The sequence below is a fragment of the Schistosoma mansoni genome, chromosome 2 (assembly GCF_000237925.1).
Source record: "Schistosoma mansoni strain Puerto Rico chromosome 2, complete genome".
NCBI lineage: Eukaryota > Metazoa > Platyhelminthes > Trematoda > Strigeidida > Schistosomatidae > Schistosoma > Schistosoma mansoni.
In genome coordinates, this window is record NC_031496.1 from 18,159,119 (window position 1) to 18,181,579 (window position 22,461).

Sequence of the window (22,461 nt, forward strand, 5' to 3'; positions counted from 1 at the left end):
AACGAATCTAATTATACCATACTGTAATAATCATTATTTATCCTAGTTCTGTAGAGTTGACCTAACATAAATCTATGCTGAAAAAATACATTTTGCTTGAAATAACAATCTCATACATTAAGCATAGTCATTAAAAAACTAAAGATTATTATAGAAGTGAAAAAGATTTATCTTTAATTATCACGAAAATGTTCTGTACAACACATTGGATCTTCTGTTTTTGATATCAACGTTTCCTTTTGGCTCGTTTCAACTTTCTTTTTCGATCAATAATACTACGTGTACGACGATTGTAGAACCATACTTGTATAATTGTTTTGTCAACATTTAATTTTTTAGCCAATTCTATCAATTCATATGCAGATAGTTTGTTATGCTGTCAAAAAAAAAACCAGCAACATAATTTTATAAGTTACGCGATGATTCTCTATCAGGAGTGAAAAATAACACTTGACTGATCGTAACAATGTTGTTACAAAGTTAGATAAACTATGGTAAAATGTTCAGTCTCGATATTTGAAGTTCAGTAAGGGCCTACAATACTTTCAGAATTAGAAACAGTCGAGCTACCGGTTCTACAGTACAAATCGATAACAAAGACTGACACATAACACTTCATCACTTGTCTGCTGACACAGAACAGTAAATTGTGGAAAGACTTGATACTCGAAGTAGAATACGCAGAACAAAACGAAATTAGATAGTAACGAAAATATTACATTTAAACATACAAAGCTTTAGCAAACCAAAAGCGACGGCAGTCGATCACAAAAAGGCAGAAGTCATGCAGAAAAGTAAATTACAAAAAAGAAACTTGCGGTTGTCGTTTCTAGCAAGATCTTACCATTGTTAACAAACTTGGAGTAATCTTATGGTCGCCTTGGCAGGTAGTAATTAACGAGTCTAAAATGTTATGTAGTTATTCAGACTAAATGTGCTTTGATCTAGGTCGCTTCATCACACAGCCTTCTCAAAATAAAAGAAGTTAGCAGAGGTTGACCCAGAGATATATTTAAGAATAGTAATGGTGATTTTTTCTCTGGAAACAGGACTAGGATATAATTATCTATGCCCATAACTTCACTCGAATAACACAATGCAGTGATCATCTTATAACGTCAGTAAAGTTTGCCAAACTTTTATCTTATTTGATTAAACAAGTCGACGTCTTACGAAACCGAGACGTTTAAACTAAATAAATATACAGTTAAGAAGTAAATTACCATCCGGTCACAAGGGATTATAAGAATTGTGAGAAAGGAATTAATAACTAAGTGTAAACACTAACTTGTCTATAAATTCGCTCCAACTCCCTTCTTGTAGAATCAGGTAGTACTGTCCTCGGTCGTCGTCTTGAGAATTTCGAGAAAACAGGACTTTCAGCCTAAAATACAGATAAACAAAAATATTTAACATAAAAAAATGGTAGCGAAAGAAATTACTCACGAACTTGGAATTGATCTTTACTATGCTTAAAATTAACCAATCTTTCAACAAGTCGAAGGAAACAACAAACCAGTTTTGACTTATTTGGCTACTACTAGACAACTAATAAATCTAACTAGAATTCACGATCGCAGTTGGTTGTGGAATTTATAAATTTCTGTAGAAAAAAACAATGGACGTAATGTTGGCTGACGTATAATAGACCTATTGAAATAAATATTCCGTCTCTCATTTTTAGTTTATATTAAATTTGAAACCTCACGGTTAGCTTAGCATTGAGTGTGATCTTAGTCTCCATCATCTGCTTATCATTTTGTTGATGTTCTCTGGTTGTGCCGATGTGAGTAGTAATGTGTTCTGAAAAACATTAATGCTAGCTCGTATATTGCTTAGAATCGAGTGAAATGAAATCTTATTACTTCGTAGTAATGACCTTGAACAAAGTGTTGAGCAGGCACGCATATGAAGTGCATAGGACGATCAAACTAATTAATTATAAAAATACGCAGGTCTCTCGTGTACCAAATATGTGTGGTCTTGTATTTTTTGTTTTACTAAATACAATTTTATGTTTTTGGTTTCAACTCGCATTGTTTATGTCGGGGCTACTAGCAACACTGCCTAATTCCCCGAACCGAAGGAAATGTAGTGGGGTTGTGACCTACGACCTGATGGTTGGAAGCCGAGTGTTTCATTTGCTAGGTCACTGATCTACGTATTTTCGTACGACTTAAAACTAGGATTAGTTTTATGGTGAAACAAACTTGGGAAAACGTCAAATGTGATAATCAGTCAACAGCAAATTATTCTCAGGAAAAAATTGTCACACTTGGTTTATTAAATGTCTTTGGGTACTAACAAGAGCAAATCATTTGGGACTAGAACAATAATCACATTGCACAAGTAGAAAGTACGAACTAATTAACAAACCAGCTATATTCCTACGGAAAAATATTCAGTTACCTGAGGACTTCCTTTGACTGGTGATTTCGTATCATTATTATTATTATTCTGGAAATCAACAACAGCTCGAATAATTTTATCGCGACCATCAGCAGTTTCACTATCCTTTAGCCATCTCAGAATAATCGGATAAACTTTTAAGTAATTGCTTAAACTAAGATCCATTCTCTCGAAGCGTGAAATCATGGATACACTACGATGTACTCCATAGAGTTTTCCAAGTGAATTTGCAACATCAGTTTGCGAAAGATCTAAAATGGATATACCCGTGTAACTTAACCAGATTCCCAGAGTTAAATCTAGTCTTAAACAAAAAAGAAACATGATACGCTCCCAGACGTGATTCGGATCAAAACCTTTCAGTTTAAAGGTAATGTAGTCCGAGTATTGTTTATTATTAATAATTATAATGCACAGAAAGTAAAAATAATGCACTTAGCAAGATGATGCGATCAATGGTCTACAGGCATCCGAATGGACCTCATGGATAAGATGAACCGGGGTGCGCTGGCCAGGTATTGAGCAATCAAACTTTTACTCCTCATCAAATCCCAAGTGGGAAAGAACACTTATCAATACTTAACTTTCTTCGCGTTTTCCGATGTAATATAATGACGGACTCAGTCGATCGAAAAGTTTTGGTTCATGGTTGATAGTGAAATAAGTCTTTGTCCAGGACAAAGCGCTGATATAAAGCTACTATGTAAAGCGGCTGCAACAGGTAATATCGCCCAGAGATGGATTTATCTTTACACAACACAGATCTGCTTGTAGATCTTACACTTAAGGCCCCCAAATACCCTTGTACGGGCGAGAGTAGGGAGAGTCTGCTCTCCCTCTTGAAACGCTTTCACATGGCCACGGGTATACAGCCACTTCGAGGAAAGTCTTATTTACGGCCTCGCGGCGGGGGTGGTGCTTACGAAATTGAGATGAAAACCGAATGTCCAGCTCCCTGATCGGGTTAGTGGATGTGAAGGATCCACCTAGGGCAGTTAGTGAACCATGATTCCAAACCAATGGTGCACATGAACTCTAGGATCCTGAGGGAACAAATGGAGCATGAACCTGTTGTTGGTCACCGGCTACCATGGGACTTCATTTCCTGACGTTTCTCCATTGCCTTGTGGATTAGACATTTAGGTCAAGGGCTCCGGGTGTGGTCCCCTAAGGAGACCACGCGCTTCGGTCTGGGCATCCGAGTAGTATCTCAGCCCTCACACAAGTCGAATGATTTATGTGGCGCATATCTATTTGGTGCCACTTTGTACAAATATTTATGTGTTTAAGTAAATAAATAATACTATTCGGAGGAAGAAAAACTGCTTCATTTCCAAAACAATTATAATTGGGGTTCGATTATATTTATCAGTTTTCAGAGTGATAATATTAGTGCACGAATCGGTAATGACAATCAGCTAGGTGAACAATAAAGTTAACCATTAAAACTTGCCAGTGCTACTAACTTGCTAATCTAAATATCCCATATATGTATTGTGACTAGACAGACTGTACTTGATTTCCTGCTTGAACCAGTAACTTACACCATACATATAACAACTGAGATATCCCGAAGCACACATAGGAGTAAGTCTACTGAGCAATGGTAGTTAGACCGAGATATAATTTTAAACGGAAACTCTCATCCATGTCTAGGATTGTGGATGTCCTGGTCCACGTCTTAACTAAATTTAAGGACGAATGAACTACTTCAAATATTTTAATTGTTCATCTTGGTTTAAATAATTAGTTCTAGCTTGTTTTTCTTTATCATGACTCGTTTTATTTAACTTTCATTGTCAGTCTCAGTATGACTATGTATTATTTCTTTCGCCACCCTGGGCGCGCTAATGGTCAGTGTGATAAATCTACTCGATGTTCTATAACCCGAAGTCCTACTGTGCTTCTTTATTTCTATGGGACAAATAGTTTCTTGTAGATCAAAAGGAGTCGAAGACAATAGTTGACAAACACTGAACATAAGTCCACAGTTTACAGGCAATCATCTTTATATTGTTAAAACCAAACTAAATGGAACTAGTGTTCTTTTTACTGTGTACCGTCATTACATCGCATGATATGAATAATAGAATTTTATGCCAAAGATCATTTTCCTGTTACCTTAAGTTGGAATTTAATGACGGATACATTTATAAAAAAACACTTCAGAAATTCGGAGATGTTTTTTATTCTAATGGAACTCACTCATTCCAATCCTCCTATCAGTAAATGTAGAAGAGAGTTTTTCCAACTCAACCAAATCATTAGGTCCACCAGTTGTGTGCAGATTTTCTCCATAGTTTACTTTTTGACCATAACTAAGTTCATGATACAGATTTACTTTCCTACGAGGCTAAATAAAGTAGTAAACAAACTTCTACGAATATGATAGAGCCATGATTTTCAATAAACGTAGAGGAACATTTGAAATATACATTACATAACTTCTTTTTGCATACTTTCAGATCAATATAACATTGAAAAAGTAATATTACCTCAGGTGAACAAACTAAATATTTTGCTAAATAATTATATATGCATATAACTAGATACACAATACAAAGTCATACATTCGTCTGACAAACAAGTGATATTAGTTCTGTTTACAACACATAGACACATCACTAGACGAAATTCTTCGTGTCTTTTAGATTGGAGTGAATTCTCCAGAATTACTGGTTATGCATTAGAACTTACTAATACAGGAGTAAAGGTTCAAACATTTAATCTATGATTTCAAAGCCATTAAGTCACTACTCCTGGAGTTTAATAGTAACAATGGCTTCAAATAACAACCACGCATAATCTATACTTAACAGACATGGTCATCAGAGGTCCGATTGCACGCACGCTGAAACAATAAAGCTACTACGTGAAGTGTTGGATCTCTCTGTCACTACAAAAAAAATAAAAAAAGGCCTAGCAATGGAAACATATCCACTAACCGTTTACTACAAAAAATTCTAGTCATGCCGTCCTCTAACTATAGGTAGTCGAATGACCATATCACTACAGTTATAGGTTGTACATTCAAGACTAATGAAAGTTATATTTTAATAACCAGAATATGACATCAGTCTCTTTAGAAAAGAATGCATATTAACCATTAATTTTTTCTCCTTTTCCCATTTTCATTTCTTCCCATCAAGTTTCCCTCTATATATTATAGTATACTACTTACTAATATCCAGTAACTTATGTTACTGTTAATCATTTTATGTAATAGTGTCTACGATGTCAGCTTGTTATATGTGAAATCTCTAAACAAACAACCCACTCCATCACTAAAATCGTGTTTTTTCCGCTTTTCTCAATAGTCTATTTTCACATTAAATGTGGTCACTATGCATGTGTGCATTCGTGAAAACTTCTATATTTGGTGTACCATAGTTCTCGCCTTGATTTGCTGACTACCATTACTGATTTTGACACAGACACATATGTGGTTCAATATGTTGATAACATTCCTTTATGGCAGCGAAAAAAGAAACAATACGGTTCATAAACCTTAATTTGCAAGGTGTTTGCGACATGTAACGCTTTGAAGAACGAACCATGAGAGAGTGGATTGATAAACTGAGTGACAGCATATACATACCGAAATCAGTGATCGCATGGAACAAACTAAAATGAGAACTATATAACGCCAAACATGAAAGTTGTTGCGAATAAGCTAAAGTCGAAACCATATAAAATTAAAATAAACTTTTAGGAACGTTACGGGAATACGATTACAACAGTTTCATTAATGAAGATATATAAAATAGAAATTTACAACTGCTTCTACAAAAATTTCTAGTAAAACTGCACCCAATCTGAAACAACTAAATTAAAACTTACACGAGGATTACTGCCTACATAAAATATTGACCCAGGAAGCAATAAAGGGCCATATTCCTGAGCTTGGAAAATTTAGAAAATAGATGAAATAATACCTTTGTTAGCAAGTCTTGCATCCATTTGTTTACTGAGTTCAGATAAAATAATTGAATCTGAGCTACTCCTCAGACTATTAACATTTGATGCTGCGATAGGTACATGAACCTTTAGAAATAACTCTATTCAACTATAATAAACTTACAATACAGTCGTCAGAATTCCTGAAGGTTAAAAACAGGTCGTCTGGTTGCTTTGTGTGATCCCACGGTAACAATATATCACTTAACGATGTCATTTCATTAAAAATCAAAAGGGTCAACAAGCTGAAGGCAACAATAAAATGTTACACAGAATTGAATGCAAAACCAGATATAAACAGGGATAAGCAAACAAAATTACAGCTAGTCAAGAAAACAATGTTTAAAAGTACAGTTGTTTTGTGATTTAGCTAAACAAGATGCCATTATGCATGAAGAACCCTAAACACACAACTAGGACAGTTACTTAAATCATGCATGAGTATTTGATCGGTGTGCATTTTTTTAGTGTCAAGTACTGAAAGGATTAATTAAAACTAGCAGTGAAGCGCAAAGACATCACAGTCGCAGTTAAAATCGACGGCACCTTAAATGTTAGACGTCCCTTAGTAACAGCCGAATTCCATGGTCAGAAAAATATTAGGTGAATCCATATTGTACACATTAATATATCTAGACATCTAAATATATCGAAGGACCTAAGAATTATGAATAATAAAAGGCTAAATCTGATCTGTTACTCATAAATATCTTCGAAAGAGGATGGTTGACAAACTCAGAGAAGCATTACTGACATTCGAGAGTAATATAACATACGAATGAATAAAGACTATATCCGACCAATATTTGAGCTGCAGCTTTACCCAAACAACTGTATACAGTTGACGCAGGACAAAATGAAATTTCTTTCAATCGAAACAACCAAATAACAAACAGAAGCTGGACTGAAAGCATATTAAAAATCAATAAAACTGAGACAAGCGCTAAAAAATCAACATAAACACAGCAACTCAGCGCATATGAATAAAATATTTATTCATTCAAGGTCTATGAGACGAAGGGGTGAACTGACATGTGTCACCTATAGGACATCCCAGAACCATATAGAGATAATAGCACTATATCGCCAGTGGGAGACGAACACGATAAAGCTATATATATATATATATATATATATATATATATATATATATACATATATATATATATGGCATATTTTCTCTGTATAGAAAATATTCCCTATTTACTTTAGCAATGTATATACCGTAGGTGCACTTGGAGGCGTAGGTTCATCAACAAAGTCTAGAGTTGAGAAACACCCACAAAGTCGCGGACTTATTGAGAAACCGTAAGGATGTATAATTACGTCGTTACCATGTAGTTTGAAGTGTCTTGATGATTTATACCACCAGTTGCTTTACGTGGTCATGAGTACATGATATGGTCTTTAAAGATGGTGTGCAACCATCCATATTCTGCCAGATTCATTGCACTTGATTCATTGATTAGAAGATTACTTACCGAAAGCATAAAGTAACGTCACACTTGTAGTTTTGCCAGTGTCCAATAGGTTAAACAGTTGAAGAACATACTATAAGAAGCTTCTGCTTGAAGGACTTTTGTATCCAGTAGCAGAGGATCACCGACGCTTCATGAAGGAACCTAGGCATATTCAACAAGCAAAAGTAAAATACTAGTAAATTCTGGTCAAACTCAGCTTGATTCCTCAAGAATATGTCAAGTTTCCTCTGGAAGGACTTTTAGCGGTAAATAAATCTCCAAAATCAATTCCTCTGTAAGTCTTTGACATCTGATGCTAACCGCACTGGTTTGGATGGACTCATCTAGATAAAGGCGATCGGTCATTCACCCGCACTAGATCACGAATGAGTACTCCGTACTTCACTTCTCCTACAACGGCTAGTAAGCTTGGATTAGTCACTTCTCAATAGATCGGTATCCTGTCAAATATATCTTCGAGCCTCTACGCTTTCGACTTCTAATTTAACTGGGTTGGAACGTTGAGATTGCAACACGTATTACTGGTTATGGTGCCGTCTAATTCTGAATACCTGTGGCATCTTTAGACTCCTGGGTAGTTACTTGCACTACTTCGAACTACTTATAATAACTAGAACGTGTGCTTGCGCTTAATTCCTATTTTCTGCACCTCAAATATCTAGGTGTCACCTCGAATTTTTCTGGGACTACGCATAGATAATTATTTGAGTAGACGCCAATAAATCTTTGGGAATCTGTATGTTATCAGATAGTTATCTCTAAAATCCTTGTAATTCGACAAGTAATGAACCAGTGATTTGAGGCATACCTGATTAGGCTTGAATTTGAGCCCTTGAACTGATTTCAGGACGTTCCCTTGGATACATTTAACAATATTCTTAACCCTCCAAGGTGAAGGAAGAAAGCGCTATAATTCCGCATGCCTTATAGGCTGAATAAAACTTTTGAAAATTAAGCGTACAGTTCTATTAAATAAACCAAAACGAGTCTCAAACTTGACAGTAAACGTCTGCTCCATAGGTATTTTTATCGAGGTTATAGTAGTATTGGTCCCTAACGACACGATCTTTGAATCTATCTGTATAATTACTGAGAAGATTTACTTCCAACATGTAACGTTAAGAGAAGGTCAGCAATGATGAACGCAGGAACAGTTGGTCGATATAGCATGTCTTGGCCATGCAAGTGTGATCACCCCATGCAACCCCTAGTTTCTGTATTGAATATGTTGCTCTATACTCAGCCCAAAACGTATTCCCCAGAAGTGTTAAACATTTTATTGCTGGTCGTTACGATAAGATGAGTCAATGTATACTATGACGTAACTTCCGCGTGAGATCCTATAGGATAGGAGGTTACATAATGATGTATCTACAATTTTGGGATTACGTCTACTATGGTAGCAAAGATAATAGTACTTATACTGAAATAAACCGTAATTCCACACAGTCAACGTAAAAGTTTACTTCATGAGTCCCCAACACTCCTAGGTATTTTCCGACGTGGTTAACCTATGGTGAACCAAATTACGTTTCGGAGTTCTGGAAGTAAGACAGTTCTTATCCGTTCAGCTCTAAAGTTGATTCAGATCCTCCTGAAGTCTCTGCTTATTATGTTAGTCGTAAACGTCTCTCCAAAGTTTATATCGTTGACAAGTAATAATTCAGAAGATCATTTATGTATATCAAGGACAGAAATCATATAAATGAACCGAAAGGAGACCCACCAGGACATTGTGCAGTAAGAATTACCACGACCTTAAAATGTTTACTGATAGTGACTCGATACCTAAAAGTTTGAACTTCTTGATGGGATATATATGATTGACCCTATCGAAAGCTTTTGAGAAGCCAAGGTATACGAAATCTAATGATAACCCTGTAATAAGTCTTACATAAGAGGAAGTTCAATCAATAGATAACATTAGAGAGTTCACACAAAACCCTGTGTAATAAAGTCGCGTTTTCAGTGCGTAAGTTGTGAAACTCTTCACCGAAAATTAGATTAATGTTGGTCTCTATTATATCTTACAAATAAGACTCAGCGAATACTTTGGTGCTATAAGTGCTGAGGAAAACTACTCCAAATATTAGTCCTCCATCGATTCTGTCATCAATTAAGTTGTTTTACGCCTCCGTTTTCAGAAGGAATGTGACGCGCATCATACTTCTCAACAACCGGAGACGTACACAGTCCCTTGGGATTTGTGTCTGACCACTAGCACCCTACATAATCATGGATACCCCCCGAAACACATATCTATGCTCAGTCCCAAAACAAAGATTGAGAGCGACGTCCAGAAATTTGAGAAGAAATGGGAGGATTAAGTGTGAGCACCCCATCTACTATTTGTGAGTAGTCTGAATATGGTATTCGTAATAACTGATGGTTCCTATGTACTTGCACGTATTACAAATTCCAAATATCATATACTTATTTCTACTCATCTAGTTCCACCTGTTTTAAATTACAGAATTCCGGGAGTTCCTTGTCAGCACGATAATTTGAATACTTTTGATTATCATACTGGCATCGAGACGGAGTCGTCTTGTGCAGTTAGATATTAATTCAAGTGAGGATGACTTTGAAAGTTGTATGGAGCGGTCTGGAATTTAGTGCGTGATTAAAAAAGATATTTAAAATGGCAAATTCACAGCTTCTTTTCCATCTTCCATTGGCGAAGAAGCTTATTACCTGTTAAGGAGTCTGGCTGTTTCAGAGAAATCAATTTCATTGTCATATGAATCTCTCATGGAGTTGCTGCTCGGTCATGTACAGTGTGTTAACTTTGAATGTAGAGAGGCATCAAACTTTCATAAAATGATGGGACACAATAACCAGAAAGTTAACGACTTTATACTTGAATTACAAAAACAGACCACGAGGCGCAATCTCGTAGATCAGTTAGAAACCCAGCTTCATAATCAGTTGATTGTTGGGACGAATACTACGAATCCAGAAAATGAATTAGTTCAGAAACCCATATTTTTATCCGAAGACATTAAAACTGCATATATTAACTATGAGACAGTAAATGAACTTGATTTCTACTCAGTACCAAATTCCAATACTTCGCTCAGTTATCGTGATGAAATGCGTCCTCAATATCGCTAAAGCTCGTATGTGTTTAATAATGGTTTCTGTCCTCGTAGAAACATAGAAATTAATTCAACAAAGAATTTCAAAGCAGATTACAGAAGTCAGCATAGGTGTGGTAAATGTTCATCCTGTGGCAAATTTCACTTACGTAATTCAGGTGACTTTCGTCATGCTAAATAATATAAATGTGGTGAAATGGGACACATCTGGTCAGTTTCTAAAACTGCTGTTCATTTCGACGCAAGTGATACTAAACTTTGTAGTCTGGATCATGTTGATTTGGATTATTCTAATGATCATATTCTATCTTTATTTGCAACTCCCAGTAATTCATTTCATAATGAAGAACAGTTATATTTGTCCAGTGGCGCTTAACACGATTTAATTGTTGACGGTGATAGTATCGAATTCATCATTTAAGTGGCAAAGTTGAAGTCATTGAATGCTGATGTTATGATTAGACTTGCCATGGTATCTGCTTCGAGTATTTCTAGTCATAAACTTCCTATCGTTGAGTGATGTAATTTGCTGATTAGTGACGATAAATCTTCAAGCCTGAATTGTGCATTTCTCATCATTGATTGTGCAACATCTATACAGGGTCTAGAAAACTTAGGAGTGTTCAGGGAAAGCTTTCCTCATCGACAGCTGAAGACTGTTCTCATGAAATGCTTGATACATTTGTAGTAGGCGTCCAGTCGTTGTTGACTTTGGTTACCGCTACTTGATAACTACGTGCCAGGTGCTAGGTTAGATTCCTCCGTAGACAAAATATTACAAGTCAATCAAAGGTTGCAGTAAGATGTATTTGTTGGCGATCTCGTGGTATCGAAAGAATATCGAGATCGTGCCAAAGTTTACAGGCGGGACTACTGAGCGTGTGAGAGTTCGTACAAGGTAACAAAGCAAGCATCGCTGATAATGGTTCCATGTTCAATGGAATACAACTGGAGGTACCTTCAGGCAGAAATTAGAGCTGTAAGAGACTTTAGCTCTCTTTCCCCGTTCAGTGAGTTATGACTCTTGAAACCGTTTCAGAAGTGCTTAGAAACCAGACTTGGATTTCATTCTGTGTATCCTGTGTTCAACGAATAAAACTCATTGCCGTCAAATCCTCTGAAATAAAACTGAACATCGTCAGAATAACAAACTTTGATCACTGTGGCAGTGTGATCCAAATGACAAAATATTAATTAAGAACTGTTGTCCCACAATCTACTAAATGCCTGATGAATGTGGTTGATAAAACTGTGGTCTATATGCATGCATGAATATGTTACAAGGTCCTGGGTGAGTCTGTTACAATCTCAGTTTTGAAACTCTGAAGTTTGCGTATGTTTGTTCGTAATTCTTCTGTGGGAATATACTGTGACCCATTCATGGTGTATAGTTATATATAGTTATGATCTTTCCGCAGTTCTCAGGGGATTAGACAACAGAACCAAAAACATTCATAGAAAAGTCTCTTGTGGTATTTAGTTGTTTATACACAATGGCTATAACACATAACATCTTTCAGAATATAGCGATGAATCTGATGATTATTCAGTCAGGAGTCTCGTAGTCATCTTTTTTAACGGAGAAATGAATTAGTTAGAGGTTAGGTTACCCGGTTATGATGAAACAAATTCCCGTTATCGAGTGGAGAGTTTGCATTCAAAGATTATGTGGAAAATGTGCTGCCTAATCTTCAGCGGATGATGACTACGAGAAATTCACGGTATGCTTCATCTACTTTGGCGGTGTGTATGCAGTAGACGTCGCCTTGGCCAGTTTAAGTCTCTATATCCTTACGACCATTAAAGAAGTCGATACCTATGGTCTGCTAAATAAACATAATGTAGGTAAATCTAGGAATTTGATTAAATGAATCATAGATCGTGAAAGAAACTGGCAAATTTTGTTGCGGATTCCGTAAGCGTACTTTTTAACCTAACTGCAACCCAACGTAGGTTACCAAAGGGCTAGAAGAACGCCATACTAAGTTCTGTCTTTAAAATCAGGGCAGGAAAACCTGAGAACTTTAGTCTTGTAAGCTTAGTCAGCGTCATTGATAAAACTGCAGAGAATATCGTTGGAAATTTATCTAAGTATTAAGATGAAAATTGTACTCTTTCTGAAGAGCGACACATTTTCAGTTGTTCGTTCATGCGTCACAAACTTATCTGTAGCCTGTGAAAGTTATTGTTCCCCAAAAGACCAAAATCTAACTATAAATCTAGCCTTCATAAACTTTAGAAGGGTTTTTGACGTAGTCCCACACATAAGACTGTTATCTAAGTTAATGACATCGGGAATAATAGGAACTTTCTCATGTGGATCAATGATATCTGTGATGCTTAGAAGTATTTGAATTATAGTACAAACTAGGAATCCCAGAAATAATGCAATTTAACCACGAAGTACTAGATAAGCACGAACGAACGTACTGTATTTGGAATTCGAAATCAAGTAAACATCAAGTACAAAGGAATCACTAGTTCATAAAAACACCACAGTATCCTATCTGAGCATCGACAAAGAGTACGGGCTAACTCCAAGTTGTCTGAGAAACTACTTGATGGAATGTCACAGATTACAGCTTTGTAACTATTGTTATTTGTTGTGTATGCAAAATACCTTCCTGTTTTCCTAACTTCATAGGTTTTTTCCATATGCTGATGAAATCGAAATGTGACCTGCAGAAATTATCTGAATAGTCCAGAATTTGGAAGTTGCCGATAGCTGCTTCCAAGCGTAATATGATTCATGTTGGTCACCAAGGAACAAATACGCAAACTGTAATAGAATTGAGCTACCTGCTTTTTGGACCCACTGACCTAAGAGCCATGGTTAACCTAGACTTCTGAATCACTATCACACTGTTTCGCAATCGTTTGTAAAGGTTTGGGAACCTCATTGTCGATACTTATAGCCTTTATCCACGTAGAGATTCAGCCCCTTTCGACTTTGTATACAGTGTTGATTTGTCCTAAACTCGAGTGCCGCATACAAACAGCCAGCCCCTTCTTGAGATAAGGTATGCTACTTAAAAATGTACAATGAACTGCAACAATGTTAATCCCCGGAATTGCAATGCTACCGTATTACAAGAGGCTGGCAGAAATTAGGTTATCTCTGCTGTCATATAGAGAGACTGAGGGCGATTTGACCACAATTCTTAGGTTACCTATTGATAAATCTGACATACTCTACGTTTTATCATCTTCCAAGACCAAGAGTTTATGAAGGCTTTAAGAAGTTCCTAAGTACAGAACAAACAACTTATTAGATGACTATAGACTTTCCCGTCGAATCATTAGCGAATGGAATTCCTTACCTCAGCAGGCAATTAAAGCTCCATCTGTCGGCGGATTCAAAGAAAGTTTGATCATTTGAGAGACAAACATCGACAGGACTAACACGGGACACCTGGCCTCCTTTCTTTTCCAAACTGAAACTGAATGAGTGTGTTTGGTTTATAAGGCTGAGAAACACTGCATTGATGTAAAACATTACACTCATTATTGTGTATGCAGTTTTATTGGCTTAAAGAAGAATCTACTACACAGGATTTACTAAGGCAATGAATTATAAAGACCTGGGAGTCATTATAAGCGATGACCTTAGGACTACTAGTAACTGCAAGACAGTTGCTGCCAAAGGTTTTAGGCTCTTGTAGGTTGCGTATAATTCATCACGCCACTATAATAGTAAAACGTTTAGGGTGTTATACCCGATGTTTGTGAGGCAACATTCCGGAGTTGGGATTGCAGTAGCTAGTCGTTGTTTCAAGAATGAAGTAAATATGATAGAAGAAGTTCAACGGAGAGGAATCAGAATGGTGAAAGGCCTCACTGACCCATCTTATGAAGACGAACTGAGATGACTCATTCTGTTTCTGGTTTCTTACAGCAGGTTACGAAATAGTTTGTGATATAGTTAACATAGATGTATTTTATAATTACACTCTCCACCGTGGGATTTTTAGTGGATGATTCTATGTTAAGTACACACAGGCAATTCTAGCTTTTGGACAGACCAATCAATTCAACCTCCCCAAACCACATTTTGGTCTTGTCACTTGTTGGCTGATTAACCCTAACTGTTTTTTATATGATTGCGTTCGTGTTAATTACTTACCCTATTCATCATGTGTCTGCAACTAATTTTCTTGACTAAAAATATCGATTCACACTCGGTTAAATCACGTTGTCTCAATTCCCATATCCGCTTCGCAACACTTTGCCTAGTTTTGCTTTGATCTCTTCACTTCGCTTCTCTGGATGTCTGCCCGATCAATAAGTATGTGAGATATGCGTATTCGAACCTCATTGTCGTACTCAAATTATTCAATTCGGTTACCTCTCAATGCGCATTATGTTGTTAATTATATATGAGGATAGCCGACATGTATGTTTCGATGACAATCAACATGATACCCAACTGGAGTCAGATGCCGGAGCCACCAAAATTTTAATGCTGGCTTACCGTATACTGAACGACGGGTTTGGTACTAATGTGTCCTGTCTTTTAAACTAACCTAAGACTGATCACCTGGGAGGACATTACAAGAACGTTCAAAAACTGAGATTAAATTGTTTACATCTGGAATTCCATTTGATGATGCAACGGATGTTCTAGTTTTACAACTAGCTACCAGTAGCACCTTCTATGTTCGATCGTTCCCAGTCAGATAGAAATCAGAAGTCAGACGAGAAGAGTCAGGGAAGATATATTTGATTCGTTACCAATATATCGAGGACCTTTTCTATAAGCTGGCTAATGAAACGTAGGAGCTGTGTCCCACGCCGAGTTCAAACGTGATCTGGTACGGATGTATGACCGAAAGCCTTCAGTTAAACAAGTCCACTTAAACAACATGGTCAGCATCCAATGTCGAACACTTAATGAGCTATTGATTTTGGGGAATTATTTACAGCTACAGATCACTCCCCCCCTAGTGAGGTAGTGATGCCCCTAAGACGTGACCAGCCAGAAGTTTAAACCCAACGAGTTTGTTGTTGGTAAACACTCTTCTGATAGCTTGCTTCGTTTAGCAGCGTCTGGTCGTCTTTCCTTAAACTATGGGACCAAAATGTACAACATAGCAATAAAGAAATATAGTACAATGAAAAATTCCGGTTCCTTGCGAAACTTCGTCGTTCTTTTCCAGCCGTCCTGGAAAAGAGGAAAAATAGAACGTGTGAGTGCATGTCAAAAATACACTCGTACTTGCGTAGGGACACAAGGTGAGCGGGAAAAAAAATGAATAAACTAATACACTTACAAAAAGCGTAAAAGCGATCGGAAAAAAATGGTTTTCTTCTGGGTTTTTTTTATATATAAAAATATATATATATACGCTCAAAAAAAGATAAAAATGTTTTGTTTTTTTTTGTTTTTTTTATATAAATAAAAAAAATGAGCATATTAAAAAAAATGTTTATAATAAACTATGAAAGGGTAATTCAAGATAAAGCTTATGTCCTACGTGCAATATTCGTTAAGATGTTCTGGAAATCTTACTCGTCTTCCAGAACGCGTTGTTTTAGGTTTATCTATCGACGTTGACGAAGTATCAAGTTGTGTGTCGGCTGTCGTGTAGGGTACTACGAGTGAAGTAGCTGTGTCGTTTGCTTGTACCGAAGGAAAATCGACGTAGCTAGGGTTTCCTTCTAAGTACGCTGCTTTGAGTCGGTCGATACTGATGCTATCGTTCGTACCGTTCTTATCGACTACATAGTACTTAAGTTCGCGTTGAAGAACTTTGAAGGGTCCTTCGTATGCTGATTCGAGGGGTCGTCGATGTGAGTCTCGACGAACGAAGACGTGTGTACTATGTCGTAATTCGGGTTGAACGAAAACATCAGTTGATTGAGGTCGAGTGTGAGCAGGTTTAACTGAACGCATAGCGTTTGAAAGCCTACTCGTGTAAGAGTTTAGATCCATGTTCAATGAAGAAGCTGAAGGATCCACGAATTCTCCTGGGAGTCGGACTGTCGTTCCGTAAACGAGTTAAGATGCCGTGTATCCAATGTCAGTTTTCACTGCATTGCGGATACCTAGCAAGACGAGTGGAAGAGTGTCTGTCCACTGTGAAACGTGTGAAGCTGATAATGAGGCTTTTAGTTGTCGACGAAAACGTTCTACCAACCCGTTTACTTGTGGGTGGTAGGCGGTCGTTCGGAAGCGCGTGATTCCTAATAGTGAGGTCAGACAACGGAAAAGTCCAGATTCGAACTGGCGTCCGCGGTCTGTAGTGATGGTTGAAGGGCAGCCGAAATTTGCTACCCATCGTTCGACGAAGGCGCGGGCCACGGTTTCAGCAGTAATGTCCTTAATCGGTACTGCTTCTGGCCATCGAGTGAAACGGTCTACGCATGTTAGGAGATATGAGTATCCGTTCGAGTCGGGTAAGGGTCCTACTAAATCTAGATGGACGTGGTCGAAACGAGCGTCAGGGGTTTTGAAAGAGCCTAAGGGACATTTGTTATGTCTTATGACCTTAGATTTCTGACAGCTTACACAGGAGCGTGCCCACTCCCTCACGTCTTTATTCATGCCAGGCCAACAAAAGCGTCCGGCTATAAGTTTGACTGTTGCACGAGCACCTGGATGAGGAAGATTGTGCAACGTATTGAAGACGTTGCGTCGATAATGTTTTGGTACAATTGGACGATCCCTACCTGTAGATGTGTCACAGAGTAAGGTTTCCTTACCTGTTCCCATCTGCCTAATACTTAGTTTAAGAGTTGTCGAGGATAACTCATGCTGAAGATCAATGTCTTCTTTTTGAAGCTGAGCGAGTTTAAGAAGGTCGATTCCTTGGAAACTGTTCAAGGAGCTAATTCGAGACAAGGCGTCTGCGACTACATTGTTTGCTCCAGAAATGTGTTGTATGTCTGAAGTAAACTGAGAAATGTAGTCGAGTTGTCGAGACTCTCGCGGTGAGTACTTGTCTGAAGATGAACTTAAAGAAAAGGTAAGAGGTTTGTGATCGGTAAAAAGCGTGAATTCTCTTCCTTCGATGGAATGTTGGAAATGTCGTACAGCACAATACATAGCTAGGAGTTCCCTACCGAACGTGCTGTACCTAGATTCCGCGTCTAGCAACCGTCTGGAGAAAAATCCTAAAGGTTGCCACGAGTTGTTAACCCATTGTTGTAAGACTCCTCCGATTGCTGAGTCGGATGCGTCTACTGCGATACTAATGGGCGCTTGACTGTCCTGATGAGCAAGCAGGGTTGCTTTAGCGATGTGTTCCTTAACTGTGGAAAATGCTTTACGGGCTATGTCGTCTAAAGTAATTGATTTTGCATTTCCACGAAGCTGATCGTTTAACGGTTTGATAAGGGATGCGCATTTGGGTATGAACCGTCTATAGAAACTTACAAGGCCGTTGAAAGTTCGTAAGTGCTTGATCGTGGTTGGTTCTGGGTAATCCAGAATGGCCGCCACTTTGCTCCTAAGGGGTCGGATGCCTTGGGCATCAATGGTGTGTCCTAAGAAGTCTAAGCAGTTAGTCCCGACTTGGCATTTCTGAATGTTGACAGTAATGCCATGCCTTTGAAGTCGATCGAAAACAATGTCCAGATGCTTGAGATGTGACTCTCTGTCCGGACTTGCTATTAGACAGTCATCAACATACGCATGTACGAAGTTGAGACCTCGGAAGACGTCGTCTATAAACCTTTGGAAGGTTTGAGCCGCATTTCTTAAACCAAAAGGCATTCGTAGAAATTCGTAAAGACCGAAAGGAGTGATGATGGCGGTTTTAGGAATGTCGTCAGGTGCCATCGGTATTTGGTTATAAGCTTTAACCAAGTCGATTTATGAAAAGACAGTTGTGCCTTTCAAGGTAGCTGTCAAATCGTGAATATGAGGCAGCGGGTAACGATCGGGAATGGTTTTAGTATTCAGACGCCGATAATCACCAGTTGGCCGCCAATCATTGCTGTCCTTTTTAGGGACCATGTGCAATGGGGATGCCCATGGACTATTCGATGGTCGAATTATCCCTAGGTCCATCATGTGGTCGAATTCGTTTTTAGCTAACCTAAGCTTCTCGGGAGCGAGTCTTCGAGCTTTCGAAAATACAGGTGGTCCTGTAGTCGAGATGTGATGTGTAACATTGCTGGTTACACAAGGTAATTTCGATTGCGATTGGTATATCCCGGGGTATTTGTCGAGTACTGATTGGTATGAGGGGTCTATGGTGTGCTTAATCGTGACTGGGGATAACCTGCAACCAGAACAAGGAGTTACGCAAACAGATAGTTTAGTGTTTCCATCTATTAACCTTCGTGAGCGTGTGTCGATGAGTAGATTGTGGTGTTGTAACAGGTCTATACCAATGATTGGCATGGAGACATCTGCAACCACGAAAATCCAGTGTATGGGTTTGCGTAAACCCACGTTAAGGTAGACGTACCTTTTACCGTAAGTAGCGATCGGCTTTCCGTTTGCCGCCTGTAAACTTAAAACAGACTCGCGAAGTCTGTCGTCGGGATTTGCTGGAAGAACGCTAACTTCTGCGCCAGTGTCGACGAGGTAGCGAACTTTCGTAGTCACATCCGTGACATATAAGAGGCGGCTGTGTTCGCCGGCTACGGTTGCCGTTAACGCGTGCCGGCTGGGAAGTTTCCCGAACTGTTTTTCGTGTCACTCGATTTTGGGGTCGGATAATTGCAGGGCTTCCTGAAATTTCTAGAGGATTTACCGTACTGGTTGTGATACCAGCACCAGTCGGGGTTGACTGTCCCTCGTGGTCGAGAGACAGATCTCTTACGTGAAACGCTCCTACGTGGGGATTTTGACCGACTACGGTCATTACGAACTCTAAGATATCTTGTAAGCGTGTGACATAGTTCGGCCATGTCAGTCGAGGTCGATTGGGGTTTTTCTTTGATGGAAAAAACCTCGGCCTTAGAAAATTTGGTGATTTCCAAGATTCGATCGGCAGATGCAGCTAGTTCATCTATGGCATTGTTTTGAAATGAAACAAGCACTGCCTGCACCTGTTGAGGTAGTTTAGACAAGAAAAGTTGTCTAAATAGGCCATCATCGAAAGTTCGTTGGCCGATGACTTCTCTCATTCTAAGCAACATGTCCGTCGAAGAACCATGTTGCAAATCGATATTGTTAAGGAGTTGGTCTAACCGTTGTCGATCAGTTAGGTCTCCTCGTTTTAAAATCGATAGCTTAAGCGTTTCGTAAGGTTCGGGAACTTCACTAGTAAACATACTAGGTGTTATGTACCTGTTAAACTCGCGCGGTAACGCCTTAACTACCGCGAGGAATCGTGTGCGCGAGTCCGTGATTCCGTGCATGCAAAAATCGGCTTCTGCATAGCAGAACCAGGACTCGATATTGTCGGGCCAAAATGGCGTTAACTGAATCGAAATAGGGGGAATAGACTTAAACTTAAGAACCTTAGGAGAGTGTTCCGTCATAGTAATATAGATAACGAAAAATGTCTAATTAAAATATATCCGAGAAAAAAAATTCGCGAAAAAAAGTATATCACAATATATGAAATTCAAATAAAGAATAACAATGAATAATAATATTCCAAAATGGAACAGACTCACAGTATATTGACTTGGTGTACCAGATCACGTCGGGCTCACCAATGATGATGCAACGGATGTTCTAGTTTTACAACTAGCTACCAGTAGCACCTTCTATGTTCGATCGTTCCCAGTCAGATAGAAATCAGAAGTCAGACGAGAAGAGTCAGGGAAGATATATTTGATTCGTTACCAATATATCGAGGACCTTTTCTATAAGCTGGCTAATGAAACGTAGGAGCTGTGTCCCACACCGAGTTCAAACGTGATCTGGTACGGATGTATGACCGAAAGCCTTCAGTTAAACAAGTCCACTTAAACAACATGGTCAGCATCCAATGTCGAACACTTAATGAGCTATTGATTTTGGAAAATTATTTACAGCTACACATTCCTCGCACTTAGTATGGAATTCTCTGCCAGAAAACGTAATATCAGAATTTTCTGTTGACAAATCCAAGGCAAGATTAAAACAGTACTACAAGGCTCATGGATTAACACAATTGATTTACCTTCTCTCCTTATTACTGAAGACTGAGAGTTGTAAAGCACAAAGATAATTGAACACTGTGCACACGTACAGTTTTGACGTTACTTAGCGTCTTTGTGACAACTTTAAAACCTCACACATTGTTTCGATTATCGGACTGTTTTAATATCACGCTCGCGTTATTTATGATTTTTGTCGATTGGTTTCCTTATCAAATGTAAGTGCATTCCTTGTACATAATGACTCATCAGCTCACCATTTTTTCTGTTCTTTTCTCGGCGAGACTATAATACATAAACGAACCAATCAGACATAAAATAACAGGACTTGGATTTTGGCGCGAAACCCATTCATTCATTTGACTGAGTAGCGTTTTGACATTTTGGCTGATGTTCTAAACATTCCTACAACACACAAGAAAACTTCAGGCTAGACGTAAGCCTACGAAAGGCTGAACGGTACGCTTCTAGCAGGTGCACTGTTTTCGTTTTATTTTCCGAAATGGAATCATATTTGGTCTTTTATATCTACGCGATTTATTAGAAGTGATAGGCTTATATGGTTTGCTGGACGAAATTAACTTGTTGGGTTTCTAGGGCTAAGTAACAGTGCGTCAATGTAGAACATTATTGAATACGCAGTTGTATCGGATTAAAAAAGGACCTACTACACGGAGTTCTGCTCTGAATTACTATATAAACATGAAACATGACTGATGAAGTCGGACGAAATGCTTAGGTTCCATGTGCTCCCGTACTTATGGTAATCTAAGGGCACCACTTGTATATGATGAGGATGTTATGACCGATGCTAACCACGTGACCTTACTTTGTCCATTGTTCACATCTCTCTAGAGCATTCAAATCTAGTTCCGTGCGACTCGTCAATCACTAATTGTTTATTGGGAATAATTATGCTCTGTGGTGAAATTGAGGAACTTGTTTAATATGCAACCCGGAATCGGTGATTCGTAAACGTTCAAACTGAACTTCGAAGCGACACGCTCTATAAAACTGGTCAGGCATAAGTTTAGGCTATGTCGATCAAATATACAGTATCTTTCAGATCCTACATTTCAAACGTAGTTTCTGTCACTTTACACTTCGTTTTTCTCTTTACCTTGACTCTAGTTTGTTGTGTGGTTAGTTAAAATAGTGAGACATATAAACATGGTATTATGGTCAACAAGGGTTTTTGAAAATATCTAGTAGCCTTTGAATAATCAAGTATCTTACTCATATGCACTGAGTTGCTGTGTTTATGTTGATTTTTTAGCGCTTGTCTCAGTTTTATTGATTTTTAATATGCTTTCAGTCCAGCTTCTGTTTGTCATTTGGTTGTTTCGATTGAAAGAAATTTCATTTTGTCCTGCGTCAACTGTATACAGTTGTTTGGGTAAAGCTGCAGCTCAAATATTGGTCGGATATAGTCTTTATTCATTCGTATGTTATATTACTCTCGAATGTCAGTAATG

At 38.2% G+C, this 22,461-nt stretch overlaps 1 protein-coding gene across 1 annotated transcript; it reads right to left on the reverse strand.

Annotated features, from left to right (window-relative positions):
• Window positions 1–150: 150 nt before the first annotated feature.
• On the reverse strand, window positions 151–7,873 carry Smp_122920 (putative pou Transcription factor). Its single transcript, XM_018795949.1, has 8 exons — window positions 7,848–7,873; window positions 6,491–6,611; window positions 6,345–6,453; window positions 6,250–6,311; window positions 4,615–4,762; window positions 2,410–2,660; window positions 1,289–1,384; window positions 151–376 (listed from the first exon to the last, which is right to left on the reverse strand). The coding sequence occupies exons 2-8, from the start codon at window positions 6,581–6,583 to the stop codon at window positions 227–229; spliced, it is 909 nt and encodes a 302-aa protein (XP_018650210.1). The 5' UTR covers window positions 6,584–6,611; window positions 7,848–7,873; the 3' UTR covers window positions 151–226.
• Between the last annotated feature and the right edge of the window lie 14,588 nt (window positions 7,874–22,461).